Here is a 19,849-nt window from a genome sequence, read left to right as displayed (position 1 = left end):
CCTTGTGGGGGGCCGGACTATTTTTTTGGGGGGGGGAATGAACAAATTCCTATGCCCCACAAATAACCCAGAGATGCATTTTAAATAAAAGGACACATTCTGCTCATGTAAAAACATGCTGATTCCTGGACCATCCGGGGGCCGGATTTAGAAGGCAATTGGGCCGCATCCGGCCCCCGGGCCTTAGTTTGGGGATCCCTGCTGTAAAGCATGGGTAGGCAAACTAAGCAGTGTTTTTTTTTACATGAGCAGAATGTGTGCTTTTATTTAAAATAATAATAATAATAATAATAATAATAATAATAATAATAATAATAATAATAATATATTTATACCCCGCCCATCTGGCTGGGCTTCCCCAGCCACTCTGGGCGGCTTCCAAAAGAAAAATAAAACACAATAATCTATTACACATTAAAAGCCTCCCTGAACAGGGCTGCCTTCAGATGTCTTCTAAAAGTCTGGTAGTTGCTTTCCTCTTTGACATCTGTTGAGAAGGCCCTCTGCCTCTTTCCCTGCAACTTGGCTTCTTGCAACAAAGGAACCGCCAGAAGGCCCTCGGAGCTGGACCTCAGTGTCCGGGCAGAATGATGGAGGTGGAGACGCTCCTTCAGGTATACTGGACCAAGGCCATTTAGGGCTTTAAAGGTCAGCACCAACACTTTGAATTGTGCTCGGAAACGTACTGGGAGCCAATGTAGATCTTTCAAGACCGGTGTTATGTGGTCTTGGCGGCCGCTCCCAGTCACCAGTCTAGCTGCCGCATTCTGGATTAGTTGTAGTTTCCGGGTCACCTTCAAAGGTAGCCCCACGTAGAGCGTCAAAGCGGGAGATAACTAGAGCATGCACCACTCTTGATAGACAGTCTGCAGGCAGGTAGGGTCTCAGCCTGCGTACCAGATGGAGCTGATAGACAGCTGCCCTGGACACAGAATTGACCTGCGCCTCCATGGACAGCGGTGAGTCCAAAATGACTCCCAGGCTGCGCACCTGGTCCTTCAGGGGCACAGTTACCCCATTCAGGACCAGGGAGTCCTCCACACCTGCCCGCCTCCTGTCCCCCACAAACAGTACTTCTGTCTTGTCAGGATTCAACCTCAATCTGTTAGCCACCATCTCTGGGTTATTTGTGGGGCATAGGAATTCGTTCTTTTTTTCTTTCTTTCAAAATATAGTCCGGCCCCCCACAAGGTCTGTGGGACAGTGGACCGGCCCCCTGCTGAAAAAGTTTGCTGACCCTTGCTATAAATATTGCTAAAAATGCAGTAAAGGGGACCAATACTGCCTCAACATTCCCGCACCAAACATGTGCAGCCTTGTCTTGTGGAAGTTATAAAGAGTCACGGCCATGTTTTGCAAAAAATGCTCTCTTCTCTCCTGCGACCCTTCTAGGAATCCCACCCTGAGAGATGTCGCTGCCTCTGGAAAACCCTCCAAATGGGGGCTGGGGTTGGATGATCGTCCTCTCGGGATTCCTGGCCAACTCCCTCACTTACGGGGTCTTGAGATCTCTGGGCATCCTCTTTGAAGAACTGGTGGAAGCTTTCGACGCCAGCGCTGCCCAGGTCTCCTGGGTGACGGCCATCGCCTTGGCAACAGAGCAGCTGGCAAGTAAGTTTTCCAGATGGGGCCACCACCCGGAAGGCCACGCCTGTTTACGCCTTTGCTCAGGATCCCAGTTTTGTACAGTATGGGCGATGTCGCAGAAGCTTGCAGAATAATATACTTTTCAAACAACAAACCTTTTAACCGTATTGGAATGCAACTCAAAATCCTGGATTCAAATAGGTGAAATGGTAAATAATTACGGTAAGCCGTAAAAAGTCAAAAAGACAAAGAGGGCTGCTGTTTCTCTTCATTTTTGAGTGAATCAGCTGGTCTGTCTCCGGAGCTCAGGCAACACATTTATCTGAGATTCCTGCATTGCAAGGGGTGGGCTAGAATAGATGACTCTTGAGGTCCCTTCCAACTCTAGGATGCTATGAGAGCTTATTTCTAATGGAGAAAATCTCCCAACGCTCCTCATTTCTTGTTAATCTCACATCCCTACCCTGTCATGTTTTAATTATATTCTAACTTGATATAGGTGTGTGATTTGCATGCAGAACGCCACTTGTTCAATCCCTGGCTTGATCTTCAGTTTAACATAAAACCAACCAACCAACCAACCAAATCTCTCGAAGACGTCAGGGAACTAATCAGATTGCCAAAAGAGCCAGCGTTCTCCATCCTTGGCTCCCCAGAAGTTGACGGAACTACAACTCCCATCATCCATGAATGTTGGTTAAGCTGACTCTGGATGATGGGAGTTGTAGTCCAGAAAACCGGGGGGGGGGGGAAAGCAGATTGCCAAAAGGCAATGTTCTTCAACCTTGGCTCCCCAAAAGTTGCCAGACTACAACTCCCATCATCTACAAATATTGGTTAAGCTGACTCAGGATGATGGGACTTGTAGTCCAACAAAAGAAAAAAAGAAAAAACCCAAGAGGCCGCCCTAACCCTTTGCAACCATCTTCCACCCGTTTTCCACCCAGGTCCCGTTGGTACGGCTGCTAGCATGCGGTTCGGAGCTCGTCCGGTGGTCATGCTGGGCGGCCTCCTCTCCTCTCTGGGCATCTTCTGGGCTTCCTTCAGCACCAGCCTACTCCAGTTGTATCTCACCCTGGGGTTTCTGACAGGTGAGCGAGCCTGGGGTCCACCTTCCCCTCCTGCTCCCCCCCAGGATCCAGAAGCATCGCTGCCTCCGACCGCGGAAGCAGAGCATTGTGAGATAAGTCCCACGAACTTGTCTGCTGATGCCACCCGAGCTGGCAGCCATCGCTGCCTCCTGTGGCAGGGAGTTCCGCAGTCTAACTATGCACTGCGTGAAGGAGGAGGCAGAACATAAGCATCGTGGCCAATAGGCATTGATGGCGCTCTCTCCATGAATTTGTCTAACGTACGTGGACTGTTCCACTTTTATCTCCGGCCCTCGAAAGCTTGCTCTGGCCTTCCAGAGCCTACCTGCTGCGACCAGCTCCTCTATCCCTTGGTCTCCCAAGGAACCAGAAGAGGCATGAAAAGGGCGGAGGAGTGGTTGGCTGCAGACAGGCACAGTCTCCGATTGCTTAGGGAAAACCCTGGAGAGGAGGGGACTTAGGAAGCTGTGGGGAGACGGGCACATTCAGTCCCCACAACTGCCCCTGAGCTGCTGCGCTCATTAGGCCTGGCAGCCCCTTAATAAAGAGGGATTTATTGTTGACAACAGCACAGGTGCCTGCTGTTTCCTTCGCCCACCCAACACATCTCTCCCCTTGCAGGTTTCGGCTGGGCGCTGGCCTTCGCCCCCGTCATGGGCACTCTCTCGCGCTACTTCTCATCTCGGCGCTCCCTGGCGATGGGCCTGGCGCTGATGGGCAATGGCCTCTCCTCCTTCGCCTTCTCTCCGTTGCTGAGGCTCCTTGCTGACTCCCTGGCATGGCGGGGGGCTCTGCTCATCACCTCCGCCTTGGGCCTCCACCTCTTGGTCTGCGGGGCCCTCCTGCGCCCGCTGAGCCTGCGGAGCGACCCCCCGCACTCAGGGCCGGGCTTCGACCTGGGCCTGTTCGCCGAGAGGGGCTTTGCGGTCTTCTCCCTCGGCGCCGCCCTGCTGGCCGCCGGCTACTTCACGCCTTACGTCCACCTGGAGCCCTACGGGCGGGCGATGGGCCTCGGCCCCTACGAAGCCGCAGCCGTCGTGTCTGCGGCCTCCCTCTCGGACGCTCTGGCCCGGCTGCTGGCCGGCTGCCTGGCTGACCGCCGACTCCTGTCCCCGGCCCGTCTCCTCGTCCTCTTCAGTGCCTTGACCGCCTGTAGCCTCCTCCTCTTCCCGCTCGCCTCGTCCTTCGCAGACGCCCTCGGACTGGCCCTGCTCTACGGCACAAGCGCGGGGAGTTTTGCCACGGTGGCCTTCGGGGTCCTGCCCGAGATCGTCGGGGTGTCACGCGTGGTCAATGCCACGGGGCTGTGCCTGATGGCCATGAGCGTTGGGGGGCTGCTGGGCCCGCCTCTCTCTGGTAAGGGACATCTCACTTCTTCTTCTTCTTCTTCTTCTTCTTCTTCTTCTTCTTCTTCTTCTTCTTCTTCTTCTTCTTCTTCTTCTTCTTCTTCTTCTTCTGGGCTGTGTGGTGGGTGGTGGGGTGGGTGGACCTCAGTGTCTGGGCAGGACGATGGGGGTGGAGACGCACCTTCAGGTATACTGGACCGAGGCCATTTATGCAAACGTCATGTAAATTTCTTGCCATGTGTTTCCTCCTTACTTGAATGTGCCAGGCGCCAGTGTATAACCTAAACAAGCTATAGCTTAGGGCAGGGGGTCAGCAAACTTTTCAGGAGGGGGCCGGTCCACTGTCCCTCAGACCTTGGGGGGGGCCGGACTATATTTTGAAAAAAATTTGAACGAATTCCTATGCCCCACAAATAACCCAGAGATGTATTTTAAATAAAAGGACACATTCTACTCATGTAAAAACACCAGGCAGGCCCCACAAATAACCCAGAGATGCATTTTAAATACAGTGGAACCTCGGTTTATGAACACCTCGGTTTACGAATTTTCGGTTTACGAACGCCGCAGACCCATCTGGAACGGATTAATTCACTTTCCATTACTTTCAATGGGAAAGTTCGCTTCAGTTTATGAACGCTTCAGTTTAAGTACTCCACGGACCGTCTGGAACAGATTGATCCACTTTCCATTACTTTCAATGGGAAAGTTCGCTTCAGTTTATGAACACTTCAGTTTATGAACAGACTTCCGGAACCAATTGTGTTCATAAACCGAGGTACCACTGTAAATGGACACATTCTACTCATGTAAAAACATGCTGATTCCCGGACCGTCCGCGGGCCGGATTTAGAAGGTGATTGGGGACCCCTGGCTTAGGGCCCCGCTCTCTTGGGGTGCCCCAAAAAATGTAAAGGGGGGGAAAAAACTTTGATAACATTCATATTTTGTTATGTGCAAATGGCTTTAGATACCTATGAGGTCCATAAATTACCACATACCATAGATTCAACACAAAAAAACAGCGACAATTTGTTGTTGACAAAAGCAAGATCTGGCAGCCTTCTACCATCTTCCTCTTCCTCTCCAGGTTTCCTGAGAGACCTGACGGGAGACTTCACCGCCTCGTTCCTGGTCGGAGGGTCCTTCGTCCTCTGCGCCAGCGGGGTCTTCGCTGCCCTCCCCTCTTTCTGCCCCGGCTGCTGCAAGGACGATGGCGATCCCAGGACCCGGGGAACTCTTGGCTCGGTCCCCTCTCTGCTGCCTTCTCCCCTCACAAGCAAATGTTCGCAGGTATGAAGACAGAAAATAAAAGAAACACATCTTTCCTTCCCAAGCATTGACATAACAACTGAACTTCAGTCGTGAGCACCTGTTTTTTGCATATCTTAAATCTGGGAGAGAGGCTGTTTCTCAGACAGTAACCCACAAACTGGAAAGGTTTCACCGGATTTGAGAATATCTGTTTTGCCCATGCAGGTGATTATTATATTATTGTTATTTTATCAATGCTGGAGTTCGAAGGCTGGATTATCAAATAAGCCTGCCATTTTCATAAGACTACGTCTGCCTAATAATTCCTCCCTTAAAACTTCATTTCAAGGGATCAATAACTTGCATATGAAGAGGCTGCTTTTATCGACGATGGCCGCACTGCAGAAGAATATATACACATATATATCTTTTTTATTAAATTATGAGTTACGTAGGCACCGTGATTAAAAACACACGCGATACAGCTCATCAAATGCGCTTCAAAGTCACCGAGCAATTGCCGAGGGGTGCGCAAAAAAGAATTTGGGAGCTGCCCGGCCTAGACCTCACGAGAACAGCAGCTTTCTACCCAAACTGGGGCGCTTCAGATGTTCAGCCATAACCCGTGCACAATCGTACTGGCAGGGGCCGATGGGTTTTGTAGTCCAAAATAGTGGAGTAGGAGAAATGCCAATGTGTTTCACATCTGACAACTAATGTGCTGCTTTGGTTTCGGATAGCACATGGGTCTCAAAAGCCCAAGGCACAAGTTTTCACGGCCCTCTAAGCGGCTAGGGTGGCTCATTTGCCAGAAGGGATGTCTTTAGAGTCGACTCTGGAAGTGTATACCTAATTTGGACCAAACCGATGGATATTTTGCTCCTGTCCCTTCCTAGCTGGGGAGGCCTTGCAAGACAAAACAGCCTCCCCCACCCTGTTGCCTTCCTGCCCCAAACATCAGGGATATGACATGTCCCAGGCGAAGGTTGATGGAGAGACTGGTCCCTTTTCCAAAACGAAACAGTCTGGGGTTGATCTCCGTCAAACTCCATTTTGCTGGCTTGGATTCCAAGGATCTTCCAGTTTGCTCCCTTCCTGGTTCTCCGTGGGGGGGCTGGGGGTACGGAGGGAAAAATAGCCGGGCAGGAGCAGAAGTCCCAGGCTTCCAGCGACGAGGAAGGAGCCCCCTGCCAGGAAGGAGGCCGTGTAGCTTCCGCTCACGTCCCGGATCCAACCTGGAACAGAGGGAAGGTCCAAGTCATGAGTGAAATGATTCATCTTGGGGGGGTGTACGTAATAAGAGCATAATAAGAGCCCGCTGGATCAGGTCCACTGGATCGATGCCTCCGACTGTGAAGGGAGAGCACGGAAGCCACCGATAGCCTGCTCCTCCTCCATGAATTCATCCAATCCTCTTTTAAAGCCATCTAGTTTGGTGGGCGTCACTGCCTCCTGTGGCGGGGAGTTCCGCCGTTTAACTGCGCGGCACAAAGAAGCCCTTTCTTTGATCTGTACTGAATTTTGTGGCTAGAGCGTTAAATGGAGGAGATAAGCTGGGGGAATAAGCCCACCAGTCTCGGGCAAAAATTGGAGGCGAGGGAGGGAGGGAGGGAGAGAGATATATATCTAAGCTGTTAATTTAAATGACTAAAGCTGAGTTGACAGTATGCTAAAGAGCAAAAAGCAGCTTTCTCCGTGCCTCCCACTCCAGGAACAGCTTTATAAATCTCTACGACACCCCTCATCTCAATTTGCTTACGTCACTCGCCTATTGGGGTGACAGCACCCGATGGACAGGTGGGTGTGGTCTCAGGGGGAACGTTGAGATTAGTTCTGAGGATCCGATCAAAGGCTTTGCAATCAGAAAAAAGTTGGAGGAAATGTTTCAAATATGAATGAAGTGGAAGTATGCAAAAATAAACATTACTTTCCATCTTACTGTAGGTTTCGTTTCGTTTTGAGAAATAAAGTTTTATTTTACAGTTTATTGTGGTTTATATTTTGAATTAGATCTATGGGGGGGACGGACATAAATCTTTTAAGTCCTTAGCACTTAGCTGGTATTTATCCAGCCTTGGGTATGAGAGATGGCTGCAGATGGGACCTTCCAACATTTCTCTGGAGAAAATAGGGACGTTCATAATAATAGTAATAATAATAACAATAACAATAATAATAATATACCAGCCACTCTGGGTAGCTTCCAACATATAATCAAACTAAAAAAACTTTAAACATTAAAAGACTTCCCTATTCAGGGCTGCCTTCAGACATTTTCTGAAAATTGTATAGTTACTTATCCCCTTGGCTCTGGGATTGCATAATTCCATGCCCTCCTATGAAAATAGGGATGTCCTACAATACCCCCCAACAGTGCTTTTTGGGGGGGGGGGCGACAAAGGGGTACACATACCCCTAAACATTTTGTGAATCTCATTGAGGGGCAGTATTTCAATATACCGTACTTTCCCGTGTATAATACTAGGGTTTTGTTTTTTTACTAAAAAATAATGTTAAAAAGGGGGTGTAAAATGGTGTTTTAAAAGGGTGTTAAAATGGGGCAACCTCCCCCCATTTTCTTAATTTTGAGTCCCCCAAAATAGGGAGCATCTTATACACGGGGGCGTGTTATAGAATAGAATATAATATAATAAATCTTTGTCATTGTTCCCTTGTGGGAACAACGAAATTTCTCGGTTGCTGTATCAACACGGAACTATACACAGAAAAATACGGTATGTAGGAAAATGAGAGTACCCCTAACATTTTTTTAAGGAAAAAAAAAGCACCGCCTCCAACATTTCTCCGATGAAAACAGGGACGTGACGTCCTAAGGAAAAGCGGGACATTCCAGGATCAAATCAGAAACCAGGACGGTTTCTGTCAATCCGGGTCTGTCCCTGGAAAATCAGGATGCTTGGAGACTGACCGGCCGACCGTCAGGCTCTGGCCTGGCCTGTGTCTTCCTTACCTGAGAGGGGGGGCCCCGACAGCGCCCCGGCACTTTCCATCAGGTTGATGAGCCCGATGGCCCCCATGATCCAGCCGGGACCCACGATTTCCACCAGGGTGGAGACCCTGAGCGGGAGAACGGCGCCCGCCAGGAACCCATAGCAGGCGCTGATGGCGAGCACGGCCCCGTAGCTGCGCCCCAGGGGCACGGCCAGGACGGAAACACCCAAAAGGAAGGTCCAAAGGGTGAGGTGGTGGCAGAGGCGAAGGGGGCCGCAGGTGACCAGCCAGGTGCAGGCGACTCGGCCCCCGATGTCGGCCACGCCCACGGCGGAGACGAGGAAGGCCGCTTGGTACTCGTTGAAGTCCAGCTCTCGGGCGTGGGGCACGAGGTGGACCAGGGGGACGAAGAACCCGGCCGCGTTCAGCACCCCAGAGCAGGTGTAGGTCACGAAGCCTCGGTGGCGGAGCAGAGAGAGTCCGAAGAGGGACGAGAGCCTCCGGCGCCAGCTCTCCTCCCGCTCTTGTGGCGCTGCCAGGGCACCGTCGTCCTTGGGCAAGGTGAGGGGGCGAAGCAGGGCTCCACACGGCACCAGGTGGAAGACCATCCCGGACACCACCAGCAGGGCCCCGCGCCAGCCGTAGAGGTCCACCAGGAACTGGAAGAAGGGCGAGAGGGCCAGGGAGGCCACGCCGGCGCCCGAGAGGGCCAGGGAGGTGGCCAGGGGCCGCCGGCGCTCGAAGTACCGCGACAGCAAGGCCAGGGAGGGCCAGAGGGCAAAGGTGCCTCCGATTCCTGAGTGGGGGAGACAGGGAGGGGCGTCAGTGCAGCAAAGGGAGGCAGTTACGGTCGTACCACGGAAGCCCAACGCCTTTCAGCTCGAACGTTTCGGCTCCCGAACGATCGGAAACCGGAAGCGATTGTCCCAGTTTCTGAACATTTTTCAGAAGCCGAACGTCCGGCGCGGCTTCCGGTTGGCTGCAGGAAGCTCCTGCAGCCAATTGGAAGCCGCACCTTGGTTCTCCAACCGTTTCGAGAGTTGGACGGCCTCCTGAAACGGATTAAATTCGAGAACCAAAGGTAAGACTGTACCTCCTTGCCCTTCTGCCAGGTTTCAGTGATTCCTATCCCTCCCACGGTGGCAGCCAAGAAGCAGATAAAACAAAGGAATTATTACCATGGTATTTTATTCAATACTAGTCTCATTCAGCCCGTTAAGAAAACGGGCGCTAGAGGTGTGACGGGGCCGCGGCCTTCTCTCCCTTTCTGCGCTCGGCTGCGGGGCACGCCGGGAACGCAATTAAACAAAGCGCTCTCCCGCCGTGTCCTGCGGCCGAGCGCAGAGAGGGAGGGAAGGCCGCGGCCCTGCCGCTCCTCCCATGGGCCAGGTAGGGTTGTCAGGAGGAGGAGGCGGCGGACCAAGATGGCGGCATCTTGGTCCGCTGCCGCAGGGGAACGGGAGGCAGAGGGTTGAGGGGGGGAGAGAGAGCACACGTGTGTACGTCCCGCCTCTTCGTCCAGTCCCTGTGTCCGTGGGGCACATGCGCATTAGTGCAAACCCAGGGACACAGGGAATACTGGACGCAGAGACACAGGGACTTTATTATATAGGATTCAAAGAGAGAGAGGCGTACTGTGCCGCCTCTCTGATAATGGCGTTGCTCCGAGTACAGTCTTGTTATACGTCATCCTTACGCCGGCTGATCTGAGATTTCTGCCTCTGAGCTTTCTGTTCTCCTATGCCCGCTGGGACCTGGGAGGGGTGGTGGTCCTGGCAAGCTTTCCAAAGACACTGAGTCTGTCAGCTGTCGCTCCCCTGGAGCTTCTTCTTCTTCCTCCTCCTCCTCCTGCTCCCTTCCCAATAAGGTATTTCCCAGCTTCTCCCCTCTGCAGCCTCTGAACCTTCTGCAAACCACTATTCTAAATCTATACTGCCCTCCTGTTCTCGGGAAGGTTCAGGAGAAGAGGGGGCGGCCCCCACCATTCCTCCTCCGTCCAGCTCATGACACTTTCTGGCATTGAAGTGGTCAAGAGAATGGGTTGGGCTAGATGACCCCTGGGGGTCCCTTCCAACTGGACGGTTCTAGAATCGTACAGCTGGAAGGGACGTCAAGCGCCATCTAGTCCAACCCCCTTGCCACACAAACGTTTTATTGAGTTCTTTCATGAGTAGGGCAAGCAGTTTTTAAAATAATTTTATTCATTACATCTAGACGTGCGAAGGTTATGAAAAATGAGAATTAAAATAAAAGAATAGCATATGCTCAGATAAACATTTCCGGATATATTAACAAAGTTGTGTGTGTGTGTGTGTGCGTGTGTGTGTGTACACGTACCTTGGTTCTCAAACGCCTTGGTACTCGTACGTTTTGGCTCCCGAACGCTGCAAACCCGGAAGCAAGTGTTCCAGTTTTCAAACGTTTTTCGGAAGCCGAACATCTGACGTAGCTTCCACTTGAGTGCAGGAAGCTCCTGCAGCCAATCAGGAGCCACGCCTCGGTTTTCGAACGGTTTCAGGGGTCGAACGGACTCCCGGAACGGATTAAGTTCGAGAACCAAGGTACGACAGTATACTATCGTAATGATTGCAGATATGAAATTATGTATAAATAGCTCTGTAAGGTGGGATGGCTCTGTTGGTGGCGTACGAGACTCTGAACCTCAGGGTTGTGGGTTTGAGTCCCACATTGGCAAAAGATTCCTGCAGTGCAGGGGGTTGGACTAGATGAGCCTCGGGGGACCCTCCCAACTCTGGGATAACATGCGTGCGTGATATCCATTTGTAAAAGGCATTTTATATCCATGACAATATTGATTTATAGGGATTTGGAAGTAGCAAGGGAGAACATAGGGCATGTAGTTCTCTCTCTCTGTGTGTGTATAATGTTCAAATAATGAACCTTTCTGGCATGTGGCTGAGGTTGTTTACTGCGGAGGAAGGTGGAAGTGCCCTTCCCAGTAAGAAAGAGACTGGCTTACCTGTGAACACACCAATAAATATATAGAGCTGTGCCAGGCTGGTGGCGAAGGAGGCGAGGAAATAGCCGAGGCCCGAAAGGAGCCCCCCTGCGATGGCGACGGGACGCTCTCCGTACTGAGTGGCCAGGGCGCCTGCCAGGGGGCCTGTAAATATAGAAGATAAACAGAGGGGGTGATCTGGACCCTCACGGCTGAGGCCGAGGCTACCCAAAGGATCTCATTCTCCCCTATGGATCTGCCCAGGATCTGAGATCTCTGGGGGAGGCCCTTGTCTCAGTCCTGCCACCCTCCCAGGCCTGCTCGGTGGGGACACGGGACAGGACCTTTTCGGTAGTGGCTGCTCCCAGGCAACTTTGCAACTCACTGCTTAGAGCAGGGGTGTCAAACTCAAATTCATCGGGGGCCGCATCAGCAGTTTGGTCACCCTCAAAGGGCCGGTTGTATCTGTAGGACTATGTGTCCACTCTTTATTATCATAAATTATTGTCACTGCATTCAATTATTACTGTTTTTTGTAATAATGTAAGTAATAACTAGCTCTGAAAGCAGAAACATAGTCAGAATAATGGCACGTAGATATTCAAATGTACAATTATTGTACAATTTATTGAAAAATGATTTTTGGTAACTGCACTGGGTGGTGGAGGCTCGCTAGGGTTTCATGCAGGACCTTTGCAGAGCTACTAGTACCTGGAGATGCTGGGGTCCTTCTGCATGCAGGACAGATGTTCTGCCAGTGAGCCACCACCCTTCACCAAAGGGACTGGCTGAGGTTGACTCACTGGAGCTGCTCTCCTGGTTCCAGGGTTTAAGGGCCAGAAGTATAAAGCAGCATCCTATGTTTCTGAGGAGAGGGAGAGGGAGGGGAGGGAGGGAGGGAGGGAGGGAGGAAGAAAAGAGGGAGTGGGAGGGAGAGAGGAAGGAAGGAAACAGGGGAGAGAAAGAAGAGTAGGAAATAAGGAAGGGAATAAAGAAGGAAAGAAAAAGAAAGAGGGAGAGAAGACGGAAAGGGAGAAAGAAGGAAGGAAGTTGAGGGAAAGAAAGAATAAGAATGAGGGAGAGGAAGAAAGATGGGAAGGACAGAAGGAAGAAAGGAAGTAAGGAAGAAAGAAAGAAAAGAGGGAGCAGGAGGGAGAGAGGAAGGAAAGAGGTGAGAGAAAGAAGAGGAATAAAGAAGGAAAGAAAAAGAAAGAGGGAGAGAAGACAGAGATAAAGAAGGAAGGAAGGAGAGGGAAAGAAAGAATAAGAACGAGAGAGAGGAAGGAAGAAAGGGAAGGGGGGGTCGCCGCCTTGATTCAGCGCCAGAAAAGAGCACGAAGGGACCCAGGGGCAAAAAGCATTTCCCGTGCAGCGTGAGGCAGCGGGTGTCCGTTTTAGGAGAAGTGCGTAAAGCCTCAGAGTTGCACGTTTGTGAGGCTGAGCCGCTGCTGAGCTCACGTTCATGAGGCTGAGCCGCGGCAGGAGGAGGAGGAGGTGAGGCAAGAGGAGGAGGAGGCGGCAGCTTGCCGGGTCGGTGCCCGACAACGCCGTGCAGAGAGTCCCGAGCCTCTGGGACGCAGCAGTGCTCTGTAGCACTTTGAATCCTCCTCCTCCTCCACGGGGCGCTGCTGGGTGCTTTCTCTGTGCTTCAGCAGCAGCAGCAACAGCAGCAGCAGCAGCCATTTCCAGGCGCCGAGCCGTGGCAGGAGGAGGAGGATTCAAAGTGCTACAGAGCACTTCTGTGTTGCAGAGGCTCGGGACTCTCCATGCGGCGCTGCTGGGTGCTGACCCGGCAAGCTGCCTCTTCCTTCTCCTGCTGTGGCTCGGGGCGCTCCACGCAGCGCTGCTCCGGCCGCCTTTCTACCCCCCCCCCAGCCCCAGCTGTTTGTCGGCGCTTTGTCGGCGCGGCGCTTCAGCAGCAAGGTCCTGCTGCTGGGTCCCGCTGGCTAGGGCGCTCGGCGGGCCACATGACGAGGTCTGGCGGGCCGGATTTGGCCCCCGGGCCTTGTGTTTGACACCCGTGGCTTAGAGAAGCCAGACCGGCTCCCCACTTCCTGTCCTTCTGTCAAACAGGTGAAGATGCTTTTATAGCTACCGGCCTTTGGGAACGGCCTGTTTCCTTAAAGTAAGGGCTTTTCAATAGAATCATAGAATCATAGAATCCTAGAGTTGGAAGACGCCACAAGGGCCATCCAGTCCAACCCCCTGCACCAAGCATGAAACACCATCAAAGCATTCTTGACATATGCCTGCCAAGCCTCTGCTTAAAGACCTCCAAAGAAGGAGACTCCACCACACTCCTTGGTAGCAAATTCCACTGCTGAACAGCTCTTACTGTCAGGAAGTTCTTCCTAATGTTTAGGTGGAATCTTCTTTCTTGTAGTTTGAATCCATTGCTCCGTGTCCGCTTCTCTGGAGCAGCAGAAACCAACCTTTCTCCCTCCTTATATGACATCCTTTTATATATTTGAACATGGCTATCATATCAGAAGAAGAAGAAGAAGAAGAGTTTGGATTTGATATCCCGCTTTATCACTACCCGAAGGAGTCTCAAAGCGGCTAACAATCTCCTTTCCCTTCCTCCCCCACAACAAACACTCTGTGAGGTGGGTGGGGCTGAGAGACTTCAAAGAAGTGTGACTAGCCCAAGGTCACCCAGCAGCTGCATGTGGAGGAGCGGAGACGCGAACCCGGCTTCCCAGATTACGAGTCTACCGCTCTTAACCACTACACCACACTGGCTATCACCCCTTAACCTATCTCTTCTCCAGGCTAAACATACCTAGCTCCCTAAGCCGTTCCTCATAAGGCATCGTTTCCAGGCCTTTGACCATTTTGGTTGCCCTCTTCTGGACACGTTCCAGCTTATCAGTATCCTTCTTGAACTGTGGTGCCCAGAACTGGACACAGTACTCCAGGTGAGGTCTGACCAGAGCAGAATACAGTGGTCCTATTACTTCCCTTGATCTAGATGCTATACTCCTATTGATGCAGCCCAGGATTGCATTGGCTTTTTTAGCTGCTGCATCACACTGCTGACTCATGTCAAGTTTGTGGTCTACCAAGACTCCTAGATCCTTTTCACATGTACTGCTCTCAAGCCAGGTGTCTCCCATCCTGTATTTATAAATAATGCCATCCTTTATTCTTTCTTTTCTTTTTTTGCTCTCTGTATACAGCTGTCTTTATATTGCTTGGGCTCTGCTAACGACTTTGAGTCTTGCATATGTTTGCGGCCTTCTGCATTTTATCCCTTTTGCTTTAATCTGCCTTAAGTCTCAGTCTGGGTAAAAGATGTGGATAGGAATGAAAATAGCAATTAATACTATTTCCCTACTCAAGCGTGCCCACTTGAATAAAATATAATGGGGGGGGGCCAGGTAACACCTGCCTCACACAATCGATCACAAGATGTGACTCATGAACACCATTTGAAAGGTGATGCTCATCAACTGGGGGGGGAGCAGACCCCCTCAAATACAGTGGTACCTCAGTTTTCTGTTCCGGAAGAACGTTTGAGTTCCGAAAACGTTCGAAAACACGCATGCATGTTATCCCAGAGTTGGGAGGTACCCCCGAGGGTCATCTAGTCCAACCCCCTGCGATGCAGGAATCTTTTGCCAATGTGGGACTCAAACCCACAACCCTGAGATTCGAAAACTGAGGCGCCAAGGGTGGTCTGCCAATTCAATTGAGGAAATTGAGAAAAAAATAACATAAGACACTCAGCGGAAGCCATTCGACTTCCAAAGCACGTTCGAAAATTGAAGCAGTTACTTCCTGTTTCGCGGCATTCGAGTTCCGAAACATTCGTCAACCGAGACGTTTGAAAACCGAGGTACTGCTGTATTTTATTGGGGGTCGAAGGGATCACGGCTTCTAGAAGTTGGGTCCTGGGCCAAAAGAAAGCAGAGCAAGACCAAAGGAAAGCAATATGAAAGGATGTCATATGGAGGAGGGAGAAAGATTGTTTTCTGTTGCTCCAGAGAAGCGGACACGGAGCAATGGATTCAAACTTCAAGAAAGAAGTCTGACAGTAAGAGCTGTTCAACAGTGGAATTTGCTACCGAGGAGTGTGGTGGAGTCTCCTTCTTTGGAGGTCTTTAAGCAGAGGCTTGACAGCCATCTGTCAATAATGCTTTGATGGTGTTTCCTGCTTGGCAGGGGGTTGGACTGGATGGCCCTTGTGGTCTCTTCCAACTCTATGATTCTATGATTCTATAAGACATTTGGCACCAGGTTTCCAGAAGGATGCATACCAGGCGTCACCCAACTGCTATAGGGACTCCGCTCCGGATTTGTGTAGGGTTTATTCCTGAGCCTTTTATTCTCCCAAAAATACCCCACAAGGGCAGCGGAGGTTAAGGACCAGTTTTTAAGGACCTCCTCCTATATAGGCTCCCTTCCCAGGTGGATGAGCCCCACCTGCCCCTCAGTTTTTATATTGTGATTTTATGTTGTGAGCCATCTTGAGACACGTAGGTATACAAATTTAATAAATAACAACCACCATTTCCCTCTATAGCACGTGCAGAAACCGCCTTCTTGACATGACTAAGCTGACAATTGCGTTTAGAAACCAGTCGCTCGGTCGCCGTCAGATCCCGGAAGCGGGTCAGAGTCGGGTACTCACTGGTGAATTTCGACGTGGCCACGGTGATGGACGAAATCCAGGATGTGGCGCTCGATGGCTCCTCGAAATAGGCCATGAACTCCACAAAGAAGACGCCGAAAGGCCGCGTCACCCCAAAGACCAGGGCGGACTGCGTGAAACACGCCAGGGCGATTGCCCAGCCCCAGCCGCCATCTGGGGGCTCGGAATATACCCGGGGGCTCATGCCGTTTCAGTAAAGGAGACCCATGAATTCACCGCCAGCACAGAGCAGCGTCCCTATACGGCTCTTTTGCTCTTCGTGGACTCTGCCCCAGAAGCGGCTGCATTCTGAGTAAAGGAGCATATAGAGGCGACTTCTCCCCCCGCCCTCCCAAAGCGGCAACTTGCCTATAGGATCAGCAGAAAGCTTTTTTTCTCCTCTCCCCCCCTTCCAAACCACGTCAGGGTTGAGAAAGTGCTCTCTTTGCCACCACTGCTGACCCCCTGAAGCTCGCCTGCTCTTGATGTGACCCGCGTTCGAAAGGTTGCCCGTCGTAAAACCCGGGGCCAAAGTCTGCGCGGAGGTGTGTCGGTGCGCACCTGCGGTCTGAATACCGGTTGCTGGAAAGCGCAGGAGGAGAACAGATCGTGGAATTGGAGAGTTGGATGAGACCCCTAAGGGTCATCTATCCCAACACGCAGACGTGCGAAGAATCTGCAGCGCACCAAAAGAACAGCCTGCTGGATCAGGCCAGTGGGTCATTGGACTGAGCATCCCGATGGCGAGAGCCCTGCTTTCCCTGTCCTGCGACTTCCAGCAAACTGGGACTCAGAAGCACGGCTGCCTCCCAGCCATTGCGTCCAGTAGCAATTCATAACAAGAAAATAAGTAAAAGGGGTAGGGGGATATAGAGGAGTGCATTTGGACTGTGGGCAAACAAGCAAATTCTGGCTGCAATTCACAGAAGTGTAAAAAGGGTAATTTTACAAACAAGATGAATTTTAACAAGGAGAAATGTAAAGTACTACACTTGGGCAAAAAAAAAATGAAAGGCACAAATACAGGATGGGAGACACCTGGCCTGAGAGCAGTACATGTGAAAAGGATCTAGGAGTCTTGGTAGACCACAAACTTGACATGAGTCAACAGTGTGATGCAGCAGCTAAAAAAGCCAATGCAATTCTGGGCTGCATCAATAGGAGTATAGCATCTAGATCTAGGGAAGTAATAGTACCACTGTATTCTGCTCTGGTCCGACCTCACCTGGAGTACTGTGTCCAGTTCTGGGCACTGCAGTTCAAGAAGGATACTGGCAAGCTGGAACGTGTCCAGAAGAGGGCAACCAAAATGGTCAAAGGCCTGGAAATGATGCCTTATGAGGAACGGCTTAGGGAGCTGGGTATGTTTAGCCTGGAGAAGAGAAGGTTAAGGGGTGATATGATAGCCATGTTCAAATATATAAAAGGATGTCGTATAGAGGAGGGAGAAAGGTTGTTTTCTGCTGCTCCGGAGAAGCGGACACGGAGCAATGGATTCAAACTACAGTACAAGAAAGAAGATTCCACCTAAACATTAGGAAGAACTTCCTGACAGTAATAGCTGTTCGGCAGTGGAATTTGCTACCAAGGAGTGTGGTGGAGTCTCCTTCTTTGGAGGTCTTTAAGCAGAGGCTTGACAGGCATATGTCAAGAATGCTTTGATGGTGTTTCCTGCTCGGCAGGGGGTTGGACTGGATGGCCCTTGTGGTCTCTTCCAACTCTACGATTCTATGATTCTACAAGCAGTTGCCTAGACTAAGTCCCTGGTTTTTTGCTATTGCTTTTGCAGAAACAGAGTCAAGTTGCACACGAAGCAAATGAGCATTTATTCAAAGCTCTCTGCTTCAACCCATTTTATTAAAATCGTGTGTTTTGCTTTTCAAAAAATCAAATTCTCGGAGGAAGAAATAAAACGACAGCAGTGAATGAGTAATTTGAAGAATAAGAGTGAATTGCATAAAACGGCTTTGCTTTTCCACCACCGTTGTTTTAAAAACAAATAGCGCCTTTTTCTTTTTTGCACTTCTTTCTTGCCCCGCTGCACCTCTGCTTCCAGAAAAGGATGCTGTGCTGACTTTGTCCCTGAGCAGGGACTAGCTTGCACTCAGACTTTGAGAGCGTTTGACGAAGTCTAGTAGCTAGTAGTCTTTGTCCATGGAGTTTTCTTGGCAGGGATACTGGAGTGGCTTGCCAGTTCCTTCTCCAGGTGGATCACATTTAGTCAAAACTCTCCACTATGACCTGTCCATCTTGGGTGGCCCTGCATGGCATAGCTCATAGCTTCTCTGAGTTATTCAAGCCCCTTCGCCACGACAAGGCATTGATCCATGAAGGGGATCAATGCCTTGTCGTGATCCACTGGTCCCATCACCTCCTGGCAAATAGAAGGGGAAGAAATGGAGGCAGTGAGAGATTTTACTTTCTTGGGCTCCTTGATCACTGCAGATGGTGACAGCAGTCATGAAATTAAAAGACGCCTGCTTCTTGGGAGAAAAGCAATGACAAACCTAGACAGCATCTTAAAAAGCAGAGACATCACCTTGCCGACAAAGGTCCGTATAGTTAAAGCTATGGTTTTCCCAGTAGTGATGTATGGAAGTGAGAGCTGGACCATAAAGAAGGCTGATCGCCGAAGAATTGATGCTTTTGAATTATGGTGCTGGAGGAGACTCTTGAGAGTCCCGTGGACTGCAAGAAGATCAAACCTATCCATTCTGAAGGAAATCAGCCCTGAGTGCTCACTGGAAGGACAGATCCTGAAGCTGAGGCTCCAATACTTTAGCCACCTCATGAGAAGAGAAGACTCCCTGGAAAAGACCCTGATGTTGGGAAAGATGGAGGGCACTAGGAGAAGGGGACGAGAGAGGACGAGATGGTTGGACAGTGTTCTCGAAGCTACGAACGTGAGTTTGACCAAACTGCGGGAGGCAGTGGAAGACAGGAGGGCCTGGCGTGCTCTGGTCCATGGGGTCACGAAGAGTCGGACACGACTAAACAACAACAACAAGTAGCTAGTAGCCGCTAAAAGACAGGTGGTAAATTAAACAGGCTATCGGATCAGGATTTGACCCGCTTAAATGAGTGAGCAAGGCTAGGTTTTAGCTCTTGGCTTCCCGGAAACGGATCGGAATTGGGTACTCACTGGCGAACATCATCGTGGCCAAGGCGACAGATGGAATCCAGGACGTGGCGCTCGACGGCTCCTCAAAATAGGCCATGAACTCCACCAAGAAGATGCCCAAAAGGCGTGTGACCCCAAAAACCAGGACAGACTGCATGAAACACGCCAGCGTGATCGCCCAGCCCCAGCCCCCATCTGGGGGCTCGGAATATACCTGGGAGCTCATGCCGTTTCAATACAGGAGCCCTGTGAAGTCACCGCCAGCTCAGAGCAGGGTCTCCCTATGTGGCAGTTTTGCTCCTTGTGGGCTCTGCCCCAGAAACAGCTGCACTCTGATCAGCAGAGAATATAAGCAAGTGTCAGACTTTCCCCACAGAAGTGGCTAATTTCCTATGGGGTTAGCAGAAATATTATAAAATGCAATCAAAGAACCCGACCCCCCCCCTTGCCGCCTCTTTCAAGACATGTCAACGTTGCAGAAGTTCCCTCTTTATCACAGGCGACCCCCTGCGTTTGATGGCCTGCCGTAAAATCCGGGGCCAAAGTCCGAGCGGAGGTGTGTCCCTGTGAACCCGCAGGGCATGCTCCTGAAGACCAGAAACGGCAGGAAGGCAACTTCAAAGGGAATCGCAGGACGGAATCATACGATTGCCGAGATGGGAGGGACCCCCCCCCAAGGGCCATCTAGTCCAACCCCCGGCAATGCAATACCCAAGAAGAGCCCCGCCCAGCATCCTGTTCTCATAGTGGCTGGCCAGATGCCTGCGGGGGAAAACTGCAAGCAGGATTCGAACTCAGGAGCACTCTACCTGCCTGCTGTTTGCAGCAACTGCTGTTCAGAAACCATTGCTGCCAAAGAGGATGCCACGTAGACACACCTCTTTAGACACTTGAGAGGGGTATGTT

The 19,849-nt window shown here is 51.0% G+C and overlaps 2 protein-coding genes across 3 annotated transcripts; one reads left to right on the top strand and one right to left on the bottom strand.

Annotated features, from left to right (window-relative positions):
• Window positions 1-1,397: 1,397 nt before the first annotated feature.
• Window positions 1,398-5,323, top strand: SLC16A11 (solute carrier family 16 member 11). Its single transcript, XM_035136994.2, has 4 exons — window positions 1,398-1,611; window positions 2,535-2,678; window positions 3,300-4,034; window positions 5,115-5,323. The coding sequence occupies exons 1-4, from the start codon at window positions 1,410-1,412 to the stop codon at window positions 5,321-5,323; spliced, it is 1,290 nt and encodes a 429-aa protein (XP_034992885.1). The 5' UTR covers window positions 1,398-1,409.
• Window positions 4,734-19,438, bottom strand: LOC118095833 (monocarboxylate transporter 13-like). Of its 2 annotated transcripts, none has more exons than XM_060281916.1 (4): window positions 18,965-19,438; window positions 11,211-11,354; window positions 8,250-9,026; window positions 4,734-6,513 (listed from the first exon to the last, which is right to left on the bottom strand). In XM_060281916.1, the coding sequence occupies exons 1-4, from the start codon at window positions 19,167-19,169 to the stop codon at window positions 6,320-6,322; spliced, it is 1,320 nt and encodes a 439-aa protein (XP_060137899.1). In that variant the 5' UTR covers window positions 19,170-19,438; the 3' UTR covers window positions 4,734-6,319. The 2 variants fall into 2 exon arrangements, with proteins under 2 accessions (XP_060137899.1, XP_034993001.2); XM_035137110.2 differs by lacking the exon at window positions 18,965-19,438 and adding an exon at window positions 15,823-16,489.
• Between the last annotated feature and the right edge of the window lie 411 nt (window positions 19,439-19,849).

The sequence above is a fragment of the Zootoca vivipara genome, chromosome 13 (assembly GCF_963506605.1).
Source record: "Zootoca vivipara chromosome 13, rZooViv1.1, whole genome shotgun sequence".
NCBI classification, from domain to species: Eukaryota; Metazoa; Chordata; class Lepidosauria; order Squamata; family Lacertidae; genus Zootoca; species Zootoca vivipara.
The sequence above is the reverse complement of the archived record's forward strand: the minus strand, read 5'-3'. Positions and strand labels throughout refer to the sequence as shown.

Coding starts and splice junctions, on each gene's coding strand:
- SLC16A11 (XM_035136994.2), top strand. CDS start 1,410: ATGTCGCTGCCTCTGGAAAACCCTCCAAATGGGGGCTGGGGTTGGATG. Junction 2,679..3,299: donor CACCCTGGGGTTTCTGACAG/GTGAGCGAGCCT, acceptor CTCCCCTTGCAG/GTTTCGGCTGGGCGCTGGCC. Junction 4,035..5,114: donor GCTGGGCCCGCCTCTCTCTG/GTAAGGGACATC, acceptor CTTCCTCTCCAG/GTTTCCTGAGAGACCTGACG.
- LOC118095833 (XM_060281916.1), bottom strand. CDS start 19,169: ATGAGCTCCCAGGTATATTCCGAGCCCCCAGATGGGGGCTGGGGCTGG. Junction 11,355..18,964: donor GGCCACGATGATGTTCGCCA/GTGAGTACCCAA, acceptor CTATATTTACAG/GCCCCCTGGCAGGCGCCCTG. Junction 6,514..8,249: donor GTCGGGGCCCCCCCTCTCAG/GTAAGGAAGACA, acceptor CCTCTGTTCCAG/GTTGGATCCGGGACGTGAGC.